This window comes from Camellia sinensis, chromosome 1 (assembly GCF_055761805.1).
Source record: "Camellia sinensis isolate YWXY chromosome 1, ASM5576180v1, whole genome shotgun sequence".
Taxonomy (NCBI): Eukaryota; Viridiplantae; Streptophyta; class Magnoliopsida; order Ericales; family Theaceae; genus Camellia; species Camellia sinensis.
This window is the reverse complement of record NC_138961.1, coordinates 118209301-118233951: the sequence shown is the minus strand read 5'-3', so window position 1 is coordinate 118233951 and position 24651 is coordinate 118209301. Positions and strand designations below refer to the sequence as shown.

Sequence of the window (24651 nt, the reverse complement as noted above, 5' to 3'; positions counted from 1 at the left end):
CGATGATGAAGGGAGAGGGATTGTCGTTCTTCACTGTTGATGGAGAGGGATTGTTGTCGGTCTTCACTGTTGATGAAGAGGGTGGGCAAATGAGGTGGGTGTGCATAACTTGGTGATGATATTATAAATATTAAATAGGAGTAAATTTGGTTTTAAGTGAGGTGTTGAAAGAAAAATTATTAAAATTAAATTTTTTAGGTGTGAGTTCAAAGAAATAAGAGGTCCAAAGAATAAAGATAGGTGCTAATAGCGGTACTCTTTTTTTTCCTTCGTCACTCTTAAAATAGACATGTGAGACACATTCTCTATTAGTTTAAATGGAAAATGTAACTGCACCATTTTAGTTCAAAACCACGCATGAGGCATGTGATTATTAAAAAACGTAGATAAAGTGCTATCATACCATAAAGGGATAAAAAAAGGATTTTGCCAAAAATATATATTAGGTATATATATAACCTCCTTGGTCATCCTATCAAAGTGTTCAATATGTAATCCAAACACATGAATCTTACAATGTACTATTTCAATCTCTATCATACATACATTCCCGGAGAAATTAGACCCTTTTTTCTGGATTTCTAGACTATCTGTTACTGCTGGTTAATATTTCTTCAGTCTCTTGATTAAATACAAAAATAACTAGCTGGATATTATATTATGAAGATAACGACTTCTCTTCTCAAAGCAATAAAAATATCTCACCCAAAAAATAAAATAAAATAAAATAAAAAAATAAACGAAGAAGACGAAGAAAGAAAAAGACAGAAAAAGTGCAATATTATAAAATCATTATTTACAACTCAAAATGTTCATACACTAGAATTACCCTCTCCCACTAACGACGTAAACCTCCATTTCTCTGTATACATCAAGTTCACCGGAACGACAAAACCATACACCTCTCTCGTCTTTTATTTATTTATTTTTTCTTTCCTTTCTCTCCAAATATCTGAATGTTCCTCCCTTGATTGAGTGGTAAAAGTTCAGAATGACAATAGCATTATTAGGACTTCCGTTGATTGCTGTGGACTTCTGTTGTGCCATAATCATCATTCGGAGGCTTCTGATAAGACTCAATATCCTTGCAATCTGTATCTGCAAATTTAAGGAAATGTTCAGTATCATTCTCAGCGCTGCCAGTTCTCCTGTGGAACCATTTCCGGGTTGTTTTGGGCCTTCTCTCACTAATCGCAATAGCAATGTCATTTGGGAAAAGGTCTCGTAGCACAACGGCATGTAGGATAGTCGTTACAAGCAATGATGTCACGGTGAGTGTGGCAATGCAACAAAGTATAACAGATAGAGATTTTGTTACTATGTTTGGAACCTCATTAGAGTACTTGATGGTTGCAATGGCAGCACCAGTCATCGGGAAAGTGTAGGCCCACCAACCCAATGAGAACCTACGCATTCCAATAAATTAACCTCAGAAAACTAAACCAAAAGAGGGATATATGATAGGTAGCCAAAGACTCAACTAATACTATACCTGAACCCCCGAAAAAAATTAACACGAACAGCCTGTAAAAATACAGAAACAAAGCAGACACATTAGCGAGCCAAACTATTACATAATGAAATTTACCATAAAAGAAGTCATGCGCACGAATCTATCAGGACAACAAGCTCCGTATTCTCCCATTGATGAGGCAAAACAAGTTGAATACTCTATATCCCTTCCACAGATTGTAAACATGCTTTCCTTCACCAATTATGGTAGCTTTTCCAGGAGAGAGAAAATGAGACTGAGTAGGGCACTTGCCAAAAAATGTCCATACTAGTCTTATAATGATATTTAACTCCAAACTAGGAAATGCTTATCCCAGTGTAATAAAAGTAATCAGTGAAGCTAAACCCAGTTCTGGTGTCAACATTTCAATCACTACTGTAGATAATGAAATCCCTCAAACAAATTTATGTGCCTAGCGGAGATCGAGGACAACAATGTTGGTAAATGCTCATGCTATTGAGTGAAAGGCAGACTAACCAGTGAGAAATAAAGAAACAAGGCAATAAAGTATGCAATCCGCGACCCATAATCAAAGGATCCTTGAATATTTGCCCATGCCATAGAAGCGACACTTGGTGCTGCAACAAACAGAAAGAAAACTGGATGGAGCTCCTTCGGGAGTGTCTCATTTGTTGGAAGTCTTTGGTAGAGCGTTACAAACAAGACCATATAGTGAGACAATCCAATAGCAAAGAAGAATATTGGTCCTTCTTTTAGCCCCATCGATGCGCCCAGTAACGCCCCCACAAAGTTCCCAACAATAGCAAGATGATTTGAAGGATTGGCCACCTTTGAAAGCCTCCTTTGTCCTCCTGACATCCACTGTCCATAAATCTTAAGCTCTAGACAAATGATTGGTGTCATAAGAATGTACCAGAGAGAGGAAGGTAGGTTTTGAGTAACTGATGGTGGAACTCCGAGAGCTAAGAACAACAAGACTATCCATGGGGCAAAAAAGAAGTTGACACGTATGGGGTGATAATATTCACGACGAACTGCTTCAAAGTAGAATATCAATTTGAGCATGTAGATGAAAGAGACAATGGCTACAAGAGCAACTGAAATGTACCAGAGGATAAGGTTTACATTTAGGCTTATGCGAAGGAATTTTGTGCAAGAAGTAGTGGCCAAGGCTTTCCACATAATGGCTTGGCTGCTAACTCCGAGGCCAATACCAAATGAAGAAATAGGATAGCGAAGAAGAAACGGCCATTGCTTGTCTTCTGGAAGCAGTATTTCCTCTGAAGCCTGTCAAAAGAAAATGACTAGTTATTTAACATTTCTAAGTCAACTATCAATGCTGATAACAGGGGAAATAGCAAAATCACATTGCAAAATCCAACAATGTTGAACAAAGAGAACCCAAAACAATGATATTAAAAAAGTTCTGAAGAATGTTCACTATTTTTTAGTATATTAATTCATTTAATTATATAGAAGTGCTCCATTCATTTATGGAATGATAGGTTGCCCAGCAATAAATCACAACCAATACAAGTATATCTTCATTAATTATGTACGAGTATAACCTTTTGGTCACACTAGCTTGATTTACAACGGACGGTGGGCAAACCTGAAAATTATTTGTTAAAGGGAAGCACACACATGTATGGTCGAATTATATACACAACATGAAATCTAAAGTTTTCTGGGAAAGGTAAGGCTGGTAAAGAACTAAATAACAAGTATTTTGCAGTGCAACACTTGGATGAGGATGGATGGACACGTTTACAATGTACAAAAATTTACAAGAAAAAGCTCCTTGTTTAATCAAAAATCAATTTATCATCCGATGACTAGAACTTACAAATTGTGGAAATTGCAGCCTTGCACGGTGTATCCAATTCAGAAGGTCCAGAAAAATAAAATTATATGAATAAACAACATGAATTGACTTGCAGAAAAGGGTTGGGGATAGGAAATACATACCCTGAGGGTATCTAATTCTGGTCCTTCCAAAGCATCAAAGTATCGATCTACAGGTAAAGTCTCCATCTCCACATTCCGCACAGTGTTTTCCTCTGTCCCAGTTTCACGAGGCTTTCCACGTAAATGTGAAAGCTGCTTCTCAAGCTTGCCAGACCATGTTTTGAAAGAATCAAACCTTTTATCCTTCAGCCTATCAATCCTTGGATTCTTTGGTGGAAGAAGCTCTGGGCAGTTCGGAAATTTTCCAGTTGCAACTGCCTCATCAAATGCAAAACCTGCTGGCATTGGCTGAGAATAAAATTTTGCCTGTTTAGAGCCAGCAGTAGATGTAGCAGACAAATTTGAAATATTATTGTTGTTGAAAATTGGCCCATCGTCATCTCTGAAGAGAACTTGTTTAGTGCTCTGTAAGTGAACTTTCAAGGGGGAAGCGGGCATGCTGATAGAAACATGATGCAGTTCCTGGGACTGGGTACAATCACTCTGGCCTTGGACAGCAGCTGTTGCAGTTCCCTAACGTAATGAATCAAGAAACAAGTATGCCAGGATACAGTAATCATATATCAGTCACAAATCCTCTCTACTATAAATTAGAAGTGATAACAGATCAGGTAAACATTTTTCCAATTTATGCAATAAACAACACAATAAACAACATAATATATTGCCCACAAATGGTATCAAGGAGCATATTTGTTTTGAGAGCCAGAGACAGCAATATGCATTGGCAAGAAGATTTTTCACAAAGAAGAAAGGATTGGACTGTAAAAATAAATCCTTCACCATATTTTTTTTCTTTAAATTTCTGTCATCCTTTTTTCTCTAAAAGAATTGAAATCTGCATTAAAATTTTTGTTTTAAACTTAGCTATCTCTATGAAAATTCACATCTAAAGTATTTCTTAAACAGCCCCTTTCCTCTTATCTTCTTTCTAATCTTTTACTGAGTGAAAGTTGTTACAGCTACATCTATCACAGTCTTAACTGCAAATAGGTATGAAAATATGGGAAGGGAAGCTTTAAGCATGAAAATTTGATACAATTCATTTCAATTGTAACAAGTAGTCATTATGATTGATGCTTCCTAGTTGAGTTCATGTGTGTATGAAGCAGGGCCGGCTCTGACATATTCAGGGCCCAAAGCGAACTTCATATATGGGCAGCCTTTCATACATTTTTAAAAAAAAATTTGTGACCAAAAGATTATGTATCTTTTTTTTAAGACAATATTTATGAAAAGGCTACATCTATATATAATGATTTAAATATATACAAAAAAAAAAAAAAAAAAAGAAGTTTACCATAAGAAAAACTACCAAATAATCCAAACTCGAGTAATAAATAAAAAAGTGAACAAATTGTAATAAAATATCACTTAAATATCATTCATTTTCACAATTTTAATTGCAAAATTGTTAATCCATTTAATTTGTTTTATGACATAGTTGACTGAAAGTAAAATTTAATCAACTTTAAATTTAAAAAATTTCTTTCCCCATAAACAATTGGTTTTTTTATTTTTTGGGGGAAAAATAATCATCTATTAGCTTTAAATAATTCACTACATCAACTATTTATTAATTTTGAATTTTCACCAAACTTTATTGGGGCTTTTTAAATACAAATATATTTTTTTTTTTTTTTGAACTAGCAGAATAGTTTTTTTTTTTTTTTTTTTAAATTGAGGCCTTTTTTCCATCAATTTTTGGGGGCCCAAAGCGGCAGCTTTGTGGGCTTTGGAGTATCAAGCTCAAGATTACTAAGTCCACTTCGTAAGCTGAGAGTGTTTAGCTGTCTTTCTTGGTGTGGATTACCACAAACATATCTATGAAGACGGCATTAGACATTAAACTCCATGCAATATGTCATTTACTGAAATATAAAAGGGTGTTCTAAACATTTATGGTAACATATAAAATGGATGAAATAAATGGCGAGTAAATACTTAAAACCAAGTTAAGTTTCATAACTCTGCTGAAATAAATGCAACTTAAACGAGGTTATCATGAAGACTAGGTCTTGTCACGAGCTATTTCAATCTTGAATCATGACAAGCCATGCACCAGAGCGAGCTTAGGTAGCTTCATCCTTATGAACCTCTACACAATATATCCTTTGGAATACCACCAGTAGTTTACAAATCTATCACAAGTATGAAAATCATAATATGAATGCTTATCAATGTGTATGCCAGACCTGTCTGGACCATTCAAAATGTGAACAATGAGTATATTGTGAGGAAAATAATGCTTTTTCCTCTGGCGGACAGCACAAAAGTTAAAAAACTTACAGTTGCTGAAGGACTGAAAGAATGACAACGAGTTTGTTGATATGAATTACCCATCATTTTGAGCTCTTCAACACAATCAAAGCCAGCCACTTCAGTTGCTGATATATATTTGATGAGTGGTGGAAGTACTTCAGAAGAATCCTTCTTTGACAAATCCAAATGTTCGCTGCTTTCCATGATAAAGCTGTTGGGTGCAAAGTGTATTTGTGTGAATTACGTTGAGACCAAATTCTAGAGAGAGAAATTTGCAAGACCAAAAAATATACAAAAGGAATTGTGTGTGTGTGTGTGTGTGTGTGTGAGAGAGAGAGAGAGAGAGAGAGAGAGAGGAGAAAAGAGAAACTCTTGTATCCAATTTAAATAATGAATAGGAGAGAAGATAAGGTATATACAGAAAATATACTATATAACAAATAACGTATATACAGAGAATATACTATATTTAACACCCCGCTCAAGCTCAAGGTGGTAATGCAAATATCAAGTTGAGCTTGGAAAGTAAATCAAAAAATTGTCCTGGAGGATTAGCCTTGGTGAATATGTCAGCTGTCTAACTAGCAGAGGTAACAAAGATAAGATGAATAGTGCCATTAGTAACGTGTTGCCAGATGAAGTGACAATCAATCTCAATATGCTTGGTGCAATCATAGAGGACATCATTATGTGCAATCTAAATAGCACTTTGATTGTCACAATAGAGGTTAGTGGCAGCAGGATGGGAAATTCTCATATCAGTAAGAAGCCAATGAAGCCACACAAGCTCTAGAGTAGTATCCGCAAGAGCACGATACTCAGCCTTAGTACTAGAACGAGCAACAATAGTTTGCTTCTTGCTACGCAAGGCAATGAGAGAATCACCCAAGAAGCAGAACCCTATAATAGAGCAGAGGTCAGTAGGATTCCCCGCCCAATCTGCATCAGAAAATGTATGTAACTGTAGAAAAGTGTGCGCTAAGTAGTGAAGACCATGAAACATAGTGCCTTTTAGATAGCTCAAAATGCGAACTAGAGCATCATAGTGCGGAGAGCGAGGAGCAACCATGAACTAACTGACAATGTGAACAGCATAGGCAATACCTGGACGAGTAACCGTGAGATAAACAAGACTGCCAACTAGCTGACGATATAAAATAGCATCAGATAATAGGTGACCATCAAGAGGTGTGAGACGAGTCTGAGGATCAACTGGAGTAGTAGCAGTCTTGCAATCGGTAAGACCAGCACGAGCCAAAAGATCAAAGATATACTTGGCTTGGGTGAGAAAGTAACCAGAAGGATCGTGAGAAATTTCCAAGCCGAGGAAGTAACTAAGCAAGCACAAATCTTTCATCTCAAACTGGTGACTGAGAAACTGCTTGAGACTAGAGATATCAACTGTGTCATCTCCAATGATGATCATATCATCCACGTAGAGAAGAAGAAGAAGAATACCACACTCTGTCTGACACATAAACAAGGCAAAATCATAGGCACTGGACAAGAAGCCAAAGTCATGAATGGTAGAATTGAACTTGGCAAACCAGGCACGAGGAGTTTGTTTCAAACCATACAAAGCACGGCGAAGTTAGCAAACTTTGATGGATGGAATAGAGGAACCAGGAGGAAGTTGCATATAAACTTCCTCAATGAGATCACCATTGGGAAAGGTGTTCTTGACATCCATCTGATAAATACTCCAGTAACGAGCAGCAGCAATTGCTAATAAGCTGTGAACTGAAGTAAGACGAGCAACATGAGCAAATGTTTCCTCATAGTCAATCCCATACTCTTAAGTGAATCCTCGGGCAACAAGACGGGCTTTGTAACGTTCAATGAAACCATCAGAATGAGTTTTGATCTTATAAACCCATTTACAACTAACAACAGTCTTGCTAGGAGGAAGATCAACCACGTCTCAAGTATGAGTTTTATCCAAAGCCTGCAGTTCATCAGTTATAGGCTACTACCAAAGAGGGTTAGAACAAGCCTCACGATAGGAAGTAGGTTCATAAGAGGAAAAAGCAAAGGAATCAACAATATAATCACGGAAAAAAACAGAAGGTTGTTTTACCTGAGTCGAATGACGATCTGCTGGAGGAGATGGTGGTGGGGATGGAGAAAGCTCCATAGGAGATAATGGAGGAGGCTTCACAGGAGGTAATAGAGGAGGCATAGAACCATCGTCAGATACAGAAACCTTATGATTGACGGTAGGCATAGGCAACTGTGAAGATTTTGGACCGGAATCTGCATCAAAGGCAGGAGACATCAAGTCTACAGAAAGATCAGTAAAAAACGGGAAATGGGTGGACTATGGTAGGTGAAACTTAGTTAAAGTATAGAACATTTTATGTTCCCAGAAAAACCACATGACGAGAAATATGAAGAAGCTTGGAGACTGGATCCTAACAGCGATACCCTTTATGTTATATACCATATCCCAGAAAACAGCAAAAACGAGAACGAGGTTCTAGTTTAGTGTGTTCATGAGGTTGAAGGAGAACAAAACAAGCAGAGCCAAAAACTTTAAGAGTGGTGTCTGTAGGAGGAGAACCATATAGACTTTCATCAAGAGAGAGATTGACTATGAGAGGAGTAGGCACACGATTTTATGGTGTAGACAGTAGTGACAGCAGCTTCCCCCAAAAACTTTTTAAGACATGAAAAGGAGATAAGAAGGGCCCGAGTAGTGTCTAGAATATGACGATGTTTTCTTTCGGCGCGACCATTTTGTTAGAACGTGCCTGCACAAGAACGATGAGATTGGGTACCATGTGCCCGAAGAAAGGAAAGAATATCAGAATCCAAGTATTCCATGGCGTTATCAGAACGAAAGATTTTAATAGTTCAAGAAAATCGAGTGTGGACCATGGCAGAGAAATCATAATAAACTTGTTTACGTTTAGACCGATTTTTGAGAACACATATCCAAGTATAACGAGAAAAATCATCAACAAAAATCACAAAATATCTAGAACCCCCCCCCCCCCAAAATGGTTGGGGTAGGGGAAGGTCCCCAAATATCTGAATGCACAAGAGCAAACGGGGCAGTAGAACTAGAATTACTTTTATTAAAAGGTAATGCAAGCTATTTAGCAATTTGACAAGGTAAACAATCAACATTTTCAGAACTAATAACCGACCACTAGAAACCAAAGTTTTTAAACGACTAAAACAGACATGTCCTAAACGACAATGCCAAAGGTGAAAAGAAGACATAGAAGTAAAGGTAGCGGAAGAGGCAACAGAAGCAGCAGTGGATGATGTAGATGGAATGTGAAGATGAAGAAGCTCGAACAGACGTCCATGCCTACGGCCTATCCCAAGGATATGTTTCGTCTGAGGGTCCTACACCAAACAACCATTAGCAGAAAAGGTGACAGTGAGACCAAATTCACACAATTGACCAATAGAGATAAGGTTTAATTTAAGAGCAAGAATGTGATAAACATTAGAAAGAGATATAATGGAAGTAAAAATTTGACCAATGTGACTAACAGACATATGAGAACCATCAGCAGCATGTATAGGGGGAACAAAAGAGGTTGATGAAATAGAAGAAAATATAGTAGAATCAGAGGTCATATGATTACAGCAAGCAGAATCAAAATACCATGAAGGATTACCTAATGTGATTGAAAGAGCAGGGAGAATGAAAAGTACCGGATTTGGCAAGCACCTACTAAATAATGGACTCCGCATCATCCATAGACAATGATGGAGCAATAGGATCAATAGAGTGGTGAGTGAAAGAACCCTCTGATGCAGCAGCGGCAACGGCAGCAGAACGAGAACCATGAGCAGATTTGAACGGATGCCCAGAACATGAAGACCCTTTCCGGAATAAAGAAGCAGGGGTAGCTTGAGGAAAATTGCTTTGGAGATGACCAGGAGCAGTCTTGCAAGTCAAGCATTCACGAACTTAGCACTGAAGTAAAGAATGATTAGCAAGTAGGCCACGGTTGCGACAGTAAATGCATGAACTAGGAGGCTGTGAAGATGAAGAACCCTATGATGATGGCGTAGCAAGAACAGAATCCAAGTTTTGAGTTTTAAGCATTCCAAAACAAGTTTCTTCTAATAAGAGTTCGGTAATGGCTTGCTTCAAAGTCGGTACGGGCAAACGATGGAACAAGGAAGCACACACAGACTCAAAGGTGCTATGAAGAGCCATAAGAAACTGCAATAGCCGCTGATGATTCCTACGAACAATAAATAACTGTGCATCCTCAGAATGTGCCCAAGTACGTTCAGAAAGAGCTAACTGGTCCCAAACAGATGACATCTAGGATAAAAAATCATTGATGGACTGACCAGGCTCTTAGCGCATGTGATGAAGAGTTTGTAGGAGTTGATATTGGTGAGCATGTCCAGTAGTCTGATAGCGTTCGTTCAAGAAATCCCAAATTGCCTTGGCAGGAGAGACAATGAAATCATCATCCTCAAAGTGTCCACACTGAAGGCTAATGGAAAGAACAGAAGTAGCCTGAAACCATGTGATAATCTGGTAGTTCTTCCCTTTCCATTCATCAAGACGCTTATCGAAAGCAAATACAGTCTCTTTTTTTTCCTAGACAAGTTTAGAAAGAGCACCGGTGATAATATGCCAAAGCCACTTCCCTTAGATGAATCCAGAGAGAGTTTGGGCCCAGAGAACATAGTTGGACCCATCAAGTGTAACGGAGACTAAATAGATGTTGTCAAAATGATTCATGATGCTCAAACAGGGCCCAAAAAAAGGTCCTTTGTAGAGGTTGATTTTGCCAAAACAGAACACACCAGCAGATTGGGATATGGTCTGAAACACGACTAGAAAGGCAGTGAATCGGCTAGTTAAAGTGGTTTGACCAATCTGGTCAACCAGAACTAGGGCTGACATCACAAAAAGGGGGTTGACGTCAAAAACGTGCGACGCATGTTAGCAGAGGTGTGCATGGCGCATGATAGCAAGCAGAGCAGCAGTGGCGCATGGGAACCAGGGCTGACGTCAGTGATGACGTCAGAAACACACGGCTCACGTTAGCAGATGAGGCCACGGCGCAAGATAGCGCGAGACAGGAGCAGAAGGCGCGTAAGGCGCGTGGGAAAGCGGCACAGCGCGTGTCCAATCTTCAAGCGGCGCGTGGCGGCAAGCGGGGAGTTGGATGGAGATGATTCTTGTGGCGTTGGCTTCGTCTTGAAGAGACAAAGAAGTTGGTATAGTCCAATCGTCGAAACAGGAAAGGACTAGATACGCAGAAACCAACATGAGAAGGAATCAATCTGCCAGACAAAAAAAGGAAAGAGATGAAGAAGAATAGGAGGTTAGGAGAAAACCCCAGGCTCTGATACCCTGTTATGAAAGTAGAAAGAGAAGAGAAAAGAGAAACTCTTGTATTCAATTTAAATAATGAACAGGTACACACTCCTTATATAGGAGAGAAGATAAGGTATATACAGAGAATATACTATATTTAACAGAGAGAAAGAGCAAGCTTTGTATTGCTTTGCTGTTGGTGTGTACTACAATTGAGGAGCTATTGCCTTTACATAGGCATAGTTGCCACCCCTTTCTATCCAATGAAAAACGGCCCATCTATCCTCAAGTTACTTCCAAAGGATTTTACAAATCTTACACATACATGAACCTGAGTAATATCAGATTGTATGCAAGTTGTTTAGTTGGCAACCTGCAAAACTTATTTACAAACTACCCAAACAAAAAACATATTACAAATTAGTTATTTAATTTTAACAAAAGCAACTATACCTACAGCTGCAAACAGGTCAGTTATACAGTGTCCTTTCAACAGTCTAAACAAAAACTTAAATACGTCTTTAAAAATAAAAAATAAATAAATAAAAAAGAAGAAGAAGAAAAAGAAGAAGAAATGAAGTTATGGTGCATATCCATATACGTATGTGTAGAAATTTAATGTATAAAGAGAAATAGAGAATTGTATTATTGATTGATTTATATTGATTTCTATTACAATGATTCATGATTCCTATATATAGAAGAGGGTGAGTGTGTAGTAGGTAAGGAGTAGGTGAAGTGGAGGTGGTAGTGGTATAGTGGGTTAGGTTTAGTGGAGTAGGTGAGGTGGTAGTGGTGTAGTGGGTTAGGTTTAGTGGAGTAGGTTTAAGTGGGTGAAGTAGGTGGAGAGTAGGTGGATTTTAACAGCCCCCCGCAAACTCAAGGGGGATAGGAACTAACCAACTTGAGTTTGGAGAGAGTAACAAAACAAGAAAATACATAAAAATAAAAGAGGATAAGAGACACTGTATGGTCGTGTCAGACCATTGGTGAAGACACTGGATGGTGGTGTCATAACGTTGTAGAGGACACTGTATGGGGGTGTCATAACCATGTAGAGGACACTGTATGGTGGTGTCATAACGGTGTAGAGGACACTGGATGGCGGTGTCAGACCGATGTAGAAGACAGTTTATGGGGTCATGTCGGACCGTTGTAGCAGACAATGTGGTGACAGTTGTGGTGACAGTTTACGGAGTCTTGCTGGACCCTTGTAGAAACTAACCGGAATCAATGTCGGGACAGTTTACAGAGTCTTGTCGGACCCATGAAGGAGCTAACCGGAATCAATGTCGGGACAGTTTACAGAGTCTTGTCGGACCCTTAAAAAGTCGCACCCTCAAAAGGTGTGCCCAATCTTTCAAAAGGCGTGCCCAATCCATAAAAAGGCGTGCCATCAAAAGGCGCGCCCACTTCATCAAAAGACGTGCCCGACGAAAGCGTCGAGCCATCAAAAGGGGCGCCTGACACGCGGCGATGCACGTGATTGACAGAGCGCGTGTCGGCCTCGTCGTCTCTGTCTTTATAAACCAAAGCGAAGTCTGAGGCTTGGAAGCATAACAAACCAGTTGAAACCTCTTCGTTCTCTGTAACATTCTGTAACCAACCCTTCTCTGAAACACTCAGCAACCCAAAAACATGGCTTCTTCTTCCCGTTCAGCTACCCAGAACATAGCCTCTTCTTCCCGTGGTCTGCTCACTCTCTTTCCCGACCTCAACGAGTCAACAAGAGAGATAACTGGTGTGGTGGCCTGTGAACCTCAACCAAACACCTCTGGTTTTGCTCCGTTGAACTTTCCGATGCGGTCGGTGGAGCAAAAAATGGCAGTGCAAACGGATATTGAAGCTAATCAGTATACATTGAAGTCCTGTGTTGAAACTATGACTGCGGTCACAAACTTGTCGCACCGGCTGCAGAGTAGGACAAATGAGGTGCAGCAGTTAAACGCCCAACTGGCTCTGCTCCAACGCATGTATAAGGATGCGCGAGCAGAGATAAGTGTGCTAAAGGCGGAAAATAAGGAGCTGAAGCGGAAGGCCACCGTTATGTTCCGATTTGGAGGTCCGTCATATGCTGTAGTGGAGGAGCATGGTGGAGTGATCGTGCCCAGTGGAGTGGGAAACACGGAGGCAACACCATCAAGGGCCGCCCAGGACGGAGGCAAGAAGAAAAGACCGGCGGAATAGGCGAAAAAGTGAGGTCGGTGGGTGGCCGTCTGCAGAAAAGAAAACAAATCTTGTGGTGTTGTGGTTTGTGTTGTTGTGGTTGTTTTTTTTTTTTTTTTTTTTTTTAAATTGTGATCGGGGTTGATCCCTGAGATGAATAAAAGATGGTTTGGTGTGCAAAGCTATATGGTATGAATGGAATTTGAAAAAGATTAAAAAATAATGTGAAAGAAAAATAAAGAAAGAAATAATAAAAATATATTTGAAATCAAAATGAAAGATGGGGGAAATAAGGAAAGTGGTTTGGAGAAAATAAATAAAAATAATAGATTTTGAAATCAAACGGAGGAGAGAGAGGGGACAAGCCCATGTGAGAGAAAGAGGGAAAAAATGATAGCCGATGCACCCAAAAATAATCTAGCTGCTATCCACATGCGCTTAGGGGAAGGAAATGGTAGCAAGAGACGGCCAACACCATATATGGCTATAGCAAAGAAATGGAGTATCAAGCTCAATGGGCTAGGATTTAGACCAGAGAGTAAAGCCACTGGTCCTGTTGAACACACACCTCCAAGGCTCAAATAATCAAAACATGTGTTAGAATTTACTATCACCTACCACCACTACCACCTCACCTACTCCACTAAACCTAACCCACTACACCACTACCACCTCACCTACTCCACTAAACCTAACCCACTACACCACTATCACCATCCACTACACACCATCCACTACACCTACATCTATATAAGGAACCATTTGTAATAGACAGAAAAAAACACAACAATCTTGTAATACATCAATCAATAATATACATCAATTTATTTTACATGGTATCAGAGCTAGGTTAACAACCTAGTCATTCTGCTTCACCGGCGGGCAGCAGTCTCGCCTTGGCCGCCCGCCGAACCTCAACACATATCTCCCCCCTGCTCCAGCCTCAGAAAGAACATCATGTATCAATTGCCCAGCCTTCGCTATTTGATCTGGAGTACCCACAAGCTCAACCATCCTGTTCATAATTTTGCTCTTGTTGCATATGACCCTTCTGCTCTGGGAGCTGTTGGTGCCTCAGCAGTTCGTGCTGCTGAACTTCTTCCTGAACCTCCGCTGCGACGTGGAGATGCAGTCATTCTTGTGGGGTTAAGTAGGAGCCTGCAAGCTACATCAAGGAAATCTGTTGTCACCAACCCTTTTGCTGCTTTGAATATTGGGTCTGCCGATTGTCCACGCTTCAGAGCAACCAATATGGAAGTCATTGAGCTTGATACTGACTTCGGTGGTACATTTTCTGGTGTGCTAACTGATGAGCATGGAAGGGTTCAGGCTATCTGGGGAAGCTTTTCAACTCAGCTAAAATATGGTTGTAGTTCATCAGAAGATCATCAATTTGTCAGAGGTATTCCAGTTTATACAATCAGCCAAGTCCTTGACAAAATCATATCTGGTGGAAATGGATCAAATCTTCTCATAAATGGCATCAAAAGGCCAATGCCTCTTGTCAGGATCTTAGAGGTTGAATTTTATCCTACTTTGCTTTCCAAGGCCCGTAGCTTTGGATTGAGTGACAAATGGGTACAAGCTCTTGTTAAGAAAGATCCAATTAGACGTCAAGTCTTACGTGTTAAAGGTTGTTTTGCTGGATCAAAGGCTGAAAACCTATTAGAACAAGGTGACATGGTATTGGCAATTAATAAAGAGCCAATCACATGCTTTCGTGACATTGAAGATGCTTGCCAAGCATTAGACCAATGTGATGAAATTGATGGGAACTCTGATTCCCAAACACTAATGATAGACAGACACACCATTCACACTGCCACATACACAGTACATGCACGACACCATTCACACCCATCCTTTCTTTTTATTTTAATACACACATCCACTACCTCACCTTTATTTTCATTATTATAAAGCACTATCCCCAATTTTATATAAACTTTTCTATTCTAAACTTTTCTCCACCACCCAACACCATCATCACATTTTCCACCACCCATCTTTTATCTTTTATTTCATAAATAAATAAATAAATACATACATTAAACAAAAAAAAAAAAAAACAATTAAACCAAAAATCCCCAAACCATGGGTTTTACCAAAACCGTGGTCCCATCTTTTTTAATATTTCAACTCCACTTGCCATAATGATGCTGTCCATGCCTTGGTTCCTCTTCTTATTCTTATTACAAAAAAAAAAAAAAAAAAAAAAACCAAACCAATTTCCATATTTGCACAACACACCATATTTTATTCATATTGGGGATCAACCCCGATCACACTTTTACAGCAAAACAAAAAATAAAAAAAAATAAATAAATTTAAAAAAAAAAAAAAAAAAAAAACCAAACCCAAACACCCACATCCACAGGCGGGATTTTTTCTTCTCTACTCTGCCGCTGGTCTCTTCTTTTTGCCTCTGTCCTGGGCGGTCCTTGACGGTGTTGCCTCTGTGTTTCCCACTCCACTGGGCACGATCACTACCCCCTGCTCCTCCACTGCAGCATATGGCGGCCCTCCAAATCGGAACATCACGGTGGCCTTCCGCTTCAGCTCCTTGTTTTCTGCCTTTAGTACACTTATCTCTGCTCGCGCATCCTTATACATGCGTTGGAGCAGAGCCAGCTGGGAGTTTAACTGTTGCACCTCATTTGTCCTGCTCTGCAGCCGGTGCGACAAATTTTTGACCGCAGTCATGGTTTCCACGCATGACTTCAGAGTATACTGATTGGCCTCAATATCAGTTTGCACCGCCATTTTTTGCTCCACCGACCGCATCGGAAAGTTCAACGGAGCAAACACAGAAGTGTTTGGTTGAGGTTCACTGGCCACCGCACCAGTTATTTCTCTTGTGGACTCGTTAAGGTCTGGAAAGAGAGTGAGCAGACCACGGGAAGACGATGAAGCCATTTTCTAGGCAACCGAGTGTTACACAGTATCTCTCTCAGAAAACAGAGTGTTACAGAATCTCTCTCAGAAATCTCTCTCAGAATATCTCTCGCAGGTTTTTTGCCTCAGCCTCAGCCTCTGTCTTATAGCCGAGGCAGCCACGCGCATCGCGCGCCTCTTACCACCAGCCGACAAACGGGCACGCAAGCCAAGGCGCCCACGTGCCTCGCCATCATGTCCGGCACACCTTTTGATGAATTGGGCACGCCTTTTGATGGCACGCCTTTTGAAAAATTGGGCACACCTTTTGAGGGTGCGACTTTTTTAAGGGTCCGACAAGACTCTGTAAACTATCCCGACATTGATTCCGGTTAGCTCCTTTATGGGTCCGACAAGACTCTGTAAACTGTCCCGACATTGATTCCGGTTAGTTTCTACAAGGGTCCGACAAGACTCTGTAAACTGTCCCGACATTGATTCCGGTTAGCTCCTTCATGGGTCCGACAAGACTTTGTAAACTGTCCCGACATTGATTCCGGTTAGTTTCTACAAGGGTCCGACAAGACTTTGTAAACTGTCACAACAACTGTCACAACAGTGTCTGCTACAACGGTCCGACATGACCCCGTAAACTGTCTGCTACAACGGTCCGACATGACCCCGTAAACTGTCCTACTACATCGGTCCGACATGACCCCGTAAACTGTCTTCTACAACGGTCCGACATGACCCCGTAAACTGTCTTCTACAACGGTCCGACATGACCCCATAAACTGTCTTCTACATGGTTATGACACCCCCATACAGTGTCCTCTACACCGTTATGACACCACCTTTCAGTGTCTTCACCAACGGTCTGACACGACCATTCAGTGTCTCCTATCCTTTTTTATTTTTTATGTATTTTCTTGTTTTGTTCCTCTCTTCAAACTCAAGTTGGTTAGTTTCTATCCTCCTTGAGTTTGCGGGGGGCTGTTAGAATTTACTATCACCTACCACCACTACCACCTCACCTACTCCACTAAACCTAACCCACTACACCACTACCACCTCACCTACTCCACTAAACCTAACCCACTACACCACTATCACCATCCACTACACACCATCCACTACACCTACATCTATATAAGGAACCATTTGTAATAGACAGAAAAAAACACAACAATCTTGTAATACATCAATCAATAATATACATCAATTTATTTTACAACATGCTTCACGCATTTCCTTCATTGCTTGATCAGGAGATGCACAAAACACCTTATACAGGGCTCCAGTCATTCCTCCACCAGTTAAAGGATGATGCATGTTGAAAGCATCACCTATTAATAGTGCTCCAGGAGTAGGGTAAGGAGCAGCTGGCATACTTCTATTGGGCATTGTTCTAATACTTCCCTTATCAATTGCAGCTATAAATGAATCATGCAGCTCAGGTGGAACCTGGGGAGCCACCAGAGGGAAGCAAAGCCGAAGGCTGCTGCAAAGCCGAAGGCTGTAAAAGCGAAAAAGGAAAAGAAGGCTCCGGCTAAGACAAAAGCTGCTGCGCCAAAAGCTAAAGCCGCTGTGAAGCCCAAACCAGCGGCAAAGGCCAAGCCAGCTGCGAAGCCAAAAGCTGCTGTGAAACCGAAGGCTGCCGTGAAGCTGAAAGCTGCAGTGAAGCTCAAGGCTGTGGCGAAGCCCAAACCAAAGCCGAAGGCGAAGGATCCTAACAAGAGGCAAATGAGCATGGAGGAGAAGCATAGATTGAGTGTTGGGTTGCAGAGTTTGCCCCAGGAAAAGATGCCACAGTTAGTGCAGATTATGAAGAAGAGGAATTCACATTGGCCTCAAGAGAGAGGATTTAGGCAGTGATGGGAAGGTATGTGTAGAAAATAAGCGGAATAGGTTGAGGTCCGGCGGGCGGCCAAGGCGAGGTTGCCGCCCGCCGGTGAAACGAAAAATACTAAGTGCTTAACCTTGCTCTGATACCATGTAGAAATTTAATGTATAAAGAGAAATAGAGAATTGTATTATTGATTGATTTATATTGATTTCTATTACAATGATTCATGATTCCTATATATAGAAGAGGGTGAGTGTGTAGTAGGTAAGGAGTAGGTGAAGTGGAGGTGGTAGTGGTATAGTGGGTTAGGTTTAGTGGAGTAGGTGAGGTGGTAGTGGTGTAGTGGGTTAGGTTTAGTGGAGTAGGTTTAAGTGGGTGAAGTAGGTGGAGAGTAGGTGGATTTTAACAGTATGTCATCGAACAAACTAGGACTGTCCCTAAACTACTAATCACAAGCCATAAGTAGACTTGAAAGTTTCATCTACCTATTTCCCTGTTTGATGGGTTTTTTGGATGCAAGACTCCCTCAATTCAATAATTATCAGCCAATTTTCACCACTTTTATTCTTAATAGGCAGTTATCTCAATTAGGAAATCAGTGTTGGTTCGAGATTGACAGCAACCACTTGTACCTTCTGTCTCCAATCTTACCCCCAAGCGCTCTCGATAAACAGAGACTAACACTAGGTAATGTCCTTATAAAAGACAATAATCAAAAGAACCATACAGCAGTGTCAAGTATTCTCATGCTACGAGAAACGGTCAATCAAATTATTTTGCTATTACAAATAGTAAATATGGAAATTAAGTTGTGTCGACTCATAATATTTTCTTGTTAATTGCTATAAATTGGCATGCCTACAGAAAACAATATGCCTTTTTTGGTAGTAATCTATTTAAAGCCCAACCAGGTCAATCAGTAATTACCTAGCTGCACCACTGTTTTTAAGGGCAAAGCAAATCAGACAAGGTCTCCTAAGGCCTAACCTCAAGGCAAGAAGTGAGGCAATGGCTTCATTGAAGCAAGGCAAACGCTAATGCTGTGTTTGGTTGAGGAATTTGGGCAGGAATTCAGAAGAGAGAAGGGAAAAAGGTGTGTGAAACTAGGTGAAATGTAAATATATTTTATTCACATTGTACCTCCGTTTTCCATTTCTCTTTCTAAATTCTTCAACCAAACACAGTGTAAGTAAATTTTCTTAAAACTAAATAGCATACAAAAACTCAATAATTCCAAAAAAACATGATGCATCCAGCATTCCATATACTAGATATCTATATAAAAAAAAAAAAAATTTAAAAAACATAAAAACATTCAAAAAAATCCAAACATTTGACATACCAATATCCAACAAAAACACAAGACATCCACCAAATACAAAAGTTTGAATGTTTGAAAACATAAAAAAGGAAGAAGAATTTATTAATTGCTCAAAAAATGATGGGAAAAAAAAAAAAAAAAACCAGGATTTGACCTTTGTAACAAAATGAACCCTGATTTTTAATTTTATTAATTTAAACCGTAACCTTTTGATTTTTTTTTAATGTAAACCATTTGCATATTGTCATTAGGTAAAACCGACAGAAAAGAAGGGTTTTTAATCATTAAATTCAACAAAAAGAAGTATATTTTAGACAATGTGTATACTTATATTGAATTTAATGATTGAAATATTCCTTTGATATCGATTTTACTTGACGAAAATAAGCAAACGGTTCATATTGAAGATAAATCAAAATATAAGAGGTTCACCTTGCAAACAAATCAAAATATTAGGGTTTAAATTGACACAATTAAAAATTTAGAATTTATTTTGTTAAAATGATCAAATATTGGGTTTTTATTTTTTATTTTTTATTTTCTTGGTAATTTTCCCGAAAATGAATTTGTCCCCATCTGTGGCCCAAGTATCAATTGTTTAGCCAAAGTGAAAAATAAATAAACAAAAATTATTAACTTCACCCAAAAAAAAAAAAATTAAATTAAATTAAAAACAAATAAAAATAAAAAGATGCAGCCCCTAGTCCAAAGCTATGATCTAGTGTACTACAGCCCCGAGCAGCTCAGCTTGGCCTTGTTGAAGTTGTCTCGCTTCTCGCCTAGGTCCTAACACAAAGTCTAAATGAATTCCACAATATTTTCTAGGAATAGATATTACACATTTTGACTTTATATCTCATACAAATCTTCTAGGATCTACATAGTGTATGACAATCAGGTTCATTATTTAGATGAGATGTAATTGAAAATCTTCATATCAGAAGTGAATCCCTCTAGAAAAGTGACATAATCAATCGTCAAATTCATATGACAATACATGTGGAGAAAAGGAATATTTCTACTAAAGAAAACATACATAGCAGATATGTAGAAACAACAGGCATGAAATGAACTAACAAGATTTGAAGAAAAAAAAAAAAAATTGGGTAACTTCTAGAAGCGAGATTACTACACCAATGTAATAAGTTGCGTACCCATATCTCACAAAGCATCTACGTCACATGGAGTCTTTAAAACAAATCAAATACTTGTGTTAGATACCCAACACTTCAATAAGGGAGTGGGATATTAGTTTGATACTTTCTATCAGACACTTCTTTTATATTTGTATTTAACAATATCATTATATATATGTTTGTGTGTATATAAATTATTGTATAATTGCTATAAAATGAGTAAAATGTCTTTCTAACATTGTGTGTTAGAAACAACACCATTTTATAAATAAAAATACATAATTTGACCCTTTTTTGCAGAATCCGCATACTTTTAAATTTGAGGTTTGATGGGTCCGACCTCCAGATATGTACTTGCACCCACACACGAGTCCATGTAACATAGCAAAAAAGAAACCATTGCCAGAATTCTTTGCATTCCATACCAAATTAATGAGAGGAAATAGCACATACAAAGAGAAGGCTGATAAGGATCCTCACATATAGACAGTCACCATGCACTACTTACTTTTGAAATCTAATATCGAGAATCTCATTATCACATCAAAAAACTGATCTTAAACTCCTCAGCAGTTCATGTATTTGAATCAATGGTAATTTTCTTTGTTAGTGAAAACTACTCTGATATCTAAGATGTCTAGTAAACATGTTATGCATCATAACACAGTAGAAGAGACCAACAGTATCCAAATTGTCACTCCTGTCTCCAAATAAAGCTGTCTTGCCCATGTTTAATTTCAATCTCTGAATTTGTTTTCAGAATTTTTTTTGGAAAACTAGAAACTAGTTTGACAAAATAAATATCAAAAATATATTTTAAAATTTTTTAAATTATTTTTGCCATCCAAAAAAAATAAAACTACACAAAAATGATAAGTTTTTTTCATTTTTTTTCATTTTTTCACAAAATTATTTTTTAATTTTTTAGAAAAAATTTCTGAAACAAGTTTCTAAAAACCAAACCAAATATGGCATAGTGAATAAAGATGCATAAAAATAGTAATCAATTGTGCTAAGATAAAAATCTCAACTTCAAAAATCCAGAGTTATAGATAGCTGCTGATGAAGAAGAAACAGTCTGTACCTTCAAATTCAAGCAACAACGCTGAGTACTTGGGTAGACAATTATTTAAGTTCGCGGAAAAGCACCAAGAAAAAGTATTCCCTTCACTGAAAAAAATGAGTTGTAAGAAAACTCATAGCAGGATCAGTTTTTGGGTTTCTCATACGGTGCAGGAAAGCAAAAATGGGATTTATAGGCATCCAATGCCATTGCAAGATCTACATCAATCACACTTCATGTATGATAAATACAGCTACTATATGTGAAAATAACACATAATTCAATAGGCACAGAAAAAATGGAGAAAAGATTTCTGTTTATCCCGAAAGAAAGTAGGTGAGCAAAAGAACAATAGGCTTGAAAATCTTGTGGTTACTCCCAATTTTATATTCTTAATTTTCAATTAAGAAATCAGGTTTTTGACTATAATATGCAGTAGACAGCTCTGAGTAGACTTGCAAATAGCACGAAATGCGTAATCTGGTTACAAGTAAATAAAAAATAATTGATGAGATTAGTAATGAAATCTCAAGAAATATGATGCTATTAAGCAATCACCCCTGCAATAATGTTTCAATTGTATTTTAAGTGAGAAGCTAGGAAGTATGGATACGGATGCGGACATGGATGCAGATATGATATACAGCAATTTTAAAAATATGGAGACACGAACATGGTTGGAACACAACAATAAAATATATTTTTACATATTTTTATTTGCTATCTAGATTAATACTACATCCACAAATAATCAACATTAACAAAAATTAACTCTAATTCTAAATTTAAGAAGAAAAAAAAAACTTTTAAATTAACACTTACAGTTTATATATTTTTTTATAGATGATATATTAAATATTTAAACATAAAGAAAAAATAATAAGAGGATTTGGTCAAAACCCTCTCATAATAAAACTTAATGCATTAAGTACAAGCAAAAAAAAAAAAAAAAAAAAAAAAAAAAATTGAAAATTCTAACACATACAACTATTACCAAAATATTAAACTTTAAAATAATATAATTTTTTATCTAGACGTCAATTTTTAATAAAATTAGTATTTTTATAATCTTCTCATCAAGATCTATCAAATAAGATCTATGTTGACTATGAAATTCTTTTAAAAAATAAATATATTTATTACCGTCAAAATTAATGTAAACAGGGTTTATGAAGCAAAATAAATTGAGCTATCCTTTTCACAAAATAAGGATCTAATTGAAGGGTTTTGACTAAATTTTACAAAATAATAAACACTCAACATTCATCGGAAACACTAAAGAAAATGAGAGAAAAGACAACTTGACATGTCCCTTCACTACAAAAAATTAAAGTTTTAGAGATCAAAATTTAGGGACAAAATTATTATTTAAGGACCAAATATTTTTGTAGCGAAATATCGTTATTATATTTTTATCAACAAATATTAGATATTAGTGATGAATTATTATTTTTTTGGAACCAAAATTTTTATCTCAAAAAAATAAACCATTTTGAGACTAAATTATTTTGTCCCTAAAAGTCTATTTATTAGTGACATTTTTAAAATTTTGTCGTTAAAAGCCTTGTTTTTTACTTTTCGAGACGACCTTTTGACGACTATCTTCATGACAATGGAAATTGGTCCCTAAATGTCTTTTACAACAAAATTTTCACCTGAAGAGACCAAAACATTTGGTCTCTACAACCATTAGATGTTGTAGTGGCTAGTGTATTTCCAGTGTCTCCAACGTGTCCCCTAAAAATAAATTAATACAATAAGGGGACACGTCATGTGGCATATCCCATACGGGGACAATACGTGTCCCCGCCATGTTTGTGTGTCCGATACAAATACATAATTTATTTTAAAGTGCCGGTGCTTTATAGGTGAGTAGTTTAAGCCCAAAACACAATCAATAGTCGTTCAGTAGATCATTTAAGACAGCAATCTTGATTATTGCAAGAATATTATTGCAGAGATTCTTATCCTGGGGAGGACAGGCCTCATATTTTTCATTAAAATGTACAATTATTACTTCAAGACCAAATCTACACTAATATTTGACATAAAACTTCCCCATTACAAGACAGCCTCAAGAAGAAGAATATTAGTTAGATATTTTTGTTAACACAAGCAAAATATGGCAGTAAAACAAAGAAAGAGACATAATTGGAAAAAAAAAAAAAAAAAACTCCTAAAACAGTTGATGATCAGCTTATAAAACTGATAGATTGAGAGCAGCCTAGGGTAAGAGGCGCCGTCACTACGGGAAGGATCAGATGGATGCAGGCAATTAGACTTTTTATAAAAAAATAAATAAATAAATAAAATGAAAAACGATTAAGTACAGAATAAACTACTTAATGTCAAAGATTAACAAATATAATACAAATACACGGTTCTCACAGACGCCAACACAAACACATGGCTGGCTCCATTACAGGAGCAAGGATCCTCTAGAGTTTTTTTTTCCTAAAGTTTCCTAGAGTGGTGCATTGTGTGGTTGAGATTTAATGACAAGTCACATCAATTTTTTAACATTAAATCTCAACCACACAATACACTACTTTAGGAAACTTTAGGAATAAAATACTCTAGAGGATCCTTGGTGCCATTACAGATAGTTACGGCTGAAAACATAAATAGGGAAATAAATAGAACTTAGTTGTCATGGGATTGATATTTTAAAATTCAACACATTTAGCAATGCTTGTATATATGTCAAAACCAAATTGAAAACTACATTCAAGAAAAAAACAAAAACCAAATTTAAATTTAAATTGTACAACAACAGATCACCTCAGAGAATCAACGGCTATATTTTCTGGGAATCAAAAGCATCTGGCCGGCACCGTCGATTAGGGGACCCGCCTAGAACATCAAACAAAACACGAAACCCACATAACAACCACATCAAATGAGTCGAAAATCAAATGACGAAAATTTATAGAGATCATCAACATTAGTCCCCACATCCATCCAGCACAGACAATACATATATATAACAATAAAACTTGTGACCCACCTTGAGGCGGTCCACGACGGTACCTTTTCTTGATGAACAATGAAATGGCCAGTACCCACTCAACTGGGTTTTTTGTCAGCCACTGAAATGTGTTAAAGCATTGCCATTATAGTCTTTTACAGCAATAAAATAATAAGAGTGTATATCTTCTAATATACCACCCGTATTTTGACAAAAAAAGAGATTAGAGACAAAAAAAAAGGATGAGGGGGTAAGAACAGGACAGTGTAAA

At 37.9% G+C, this 24651-nt stretch overlaps 1 protein-coding gene across 8 annotated transcripts; it reads right to left on the bottom strand.

The window, feature by feature from the left end:
- Window positions 1–763: 763 nt before the first annotated feature.
- LOC114292516 (S-type anion channel SLAH2) lies at window positions 764–24651 on the bottom strand. Of its 8 annotated transcripts, XM_082883076.1 has the most exons (8): window positions 24420–24651; window positions 24194–24265; window positions 21434–21519; window positions 5732–5915; window positions 3443–3955; window positions 1991–2761; window positions 1493–1524; window positions 764–1406 (listed from the first exon to the last, which is right to left on the bottom strand). In XM_082883076.1, exons 4-8 carry the CDS (start codon window positions 5906–5908, stop codon window positions 1007–1009), a joined length of 1893 nt encoding a protein of 630 aa, XP_082739202.1. In that variant the 5' UTR covers window positions 5909–5915; window positions 21434–21519; window positions 24194–24265; window positions 24420–24651; the 3' UTR covers window positions 764–1006. The 8 variants fall into 8 exon arrangements, with proteins under 8 accessions (XP_082739202.1, XP_082739230.1, XP_082739215.1 ...); XM_082883104.1 differs by lacking the exon at window positions 5732–5915; XM_082883089.1 differs by lacking the exon at window positions 21434–21519.

Coding starts and splice junctions, on each gene's coding strand:
- LOC114292516 (XM_082883076.1), bottom strand. CDS start 5,908: ATGGAAAGCAGCGAACATTTGGATTTGTCAAAGAAGGATTCTTCTGAA. Junction 3,956..5,731: donor CTTTCAGTCCTTCAGCAACT/GTAAGTTTTTTA, acceptor TCATTACGTTAG/GGAACTGCAACAGCTGCTGT. Junction 1,525..1,990: donor TGTTTCTTTATTTCTCACTG/GTTAGTCTGCCT, acceptor GTATTTTTACAG/GCTGTTCGTGTTAATTTTTT.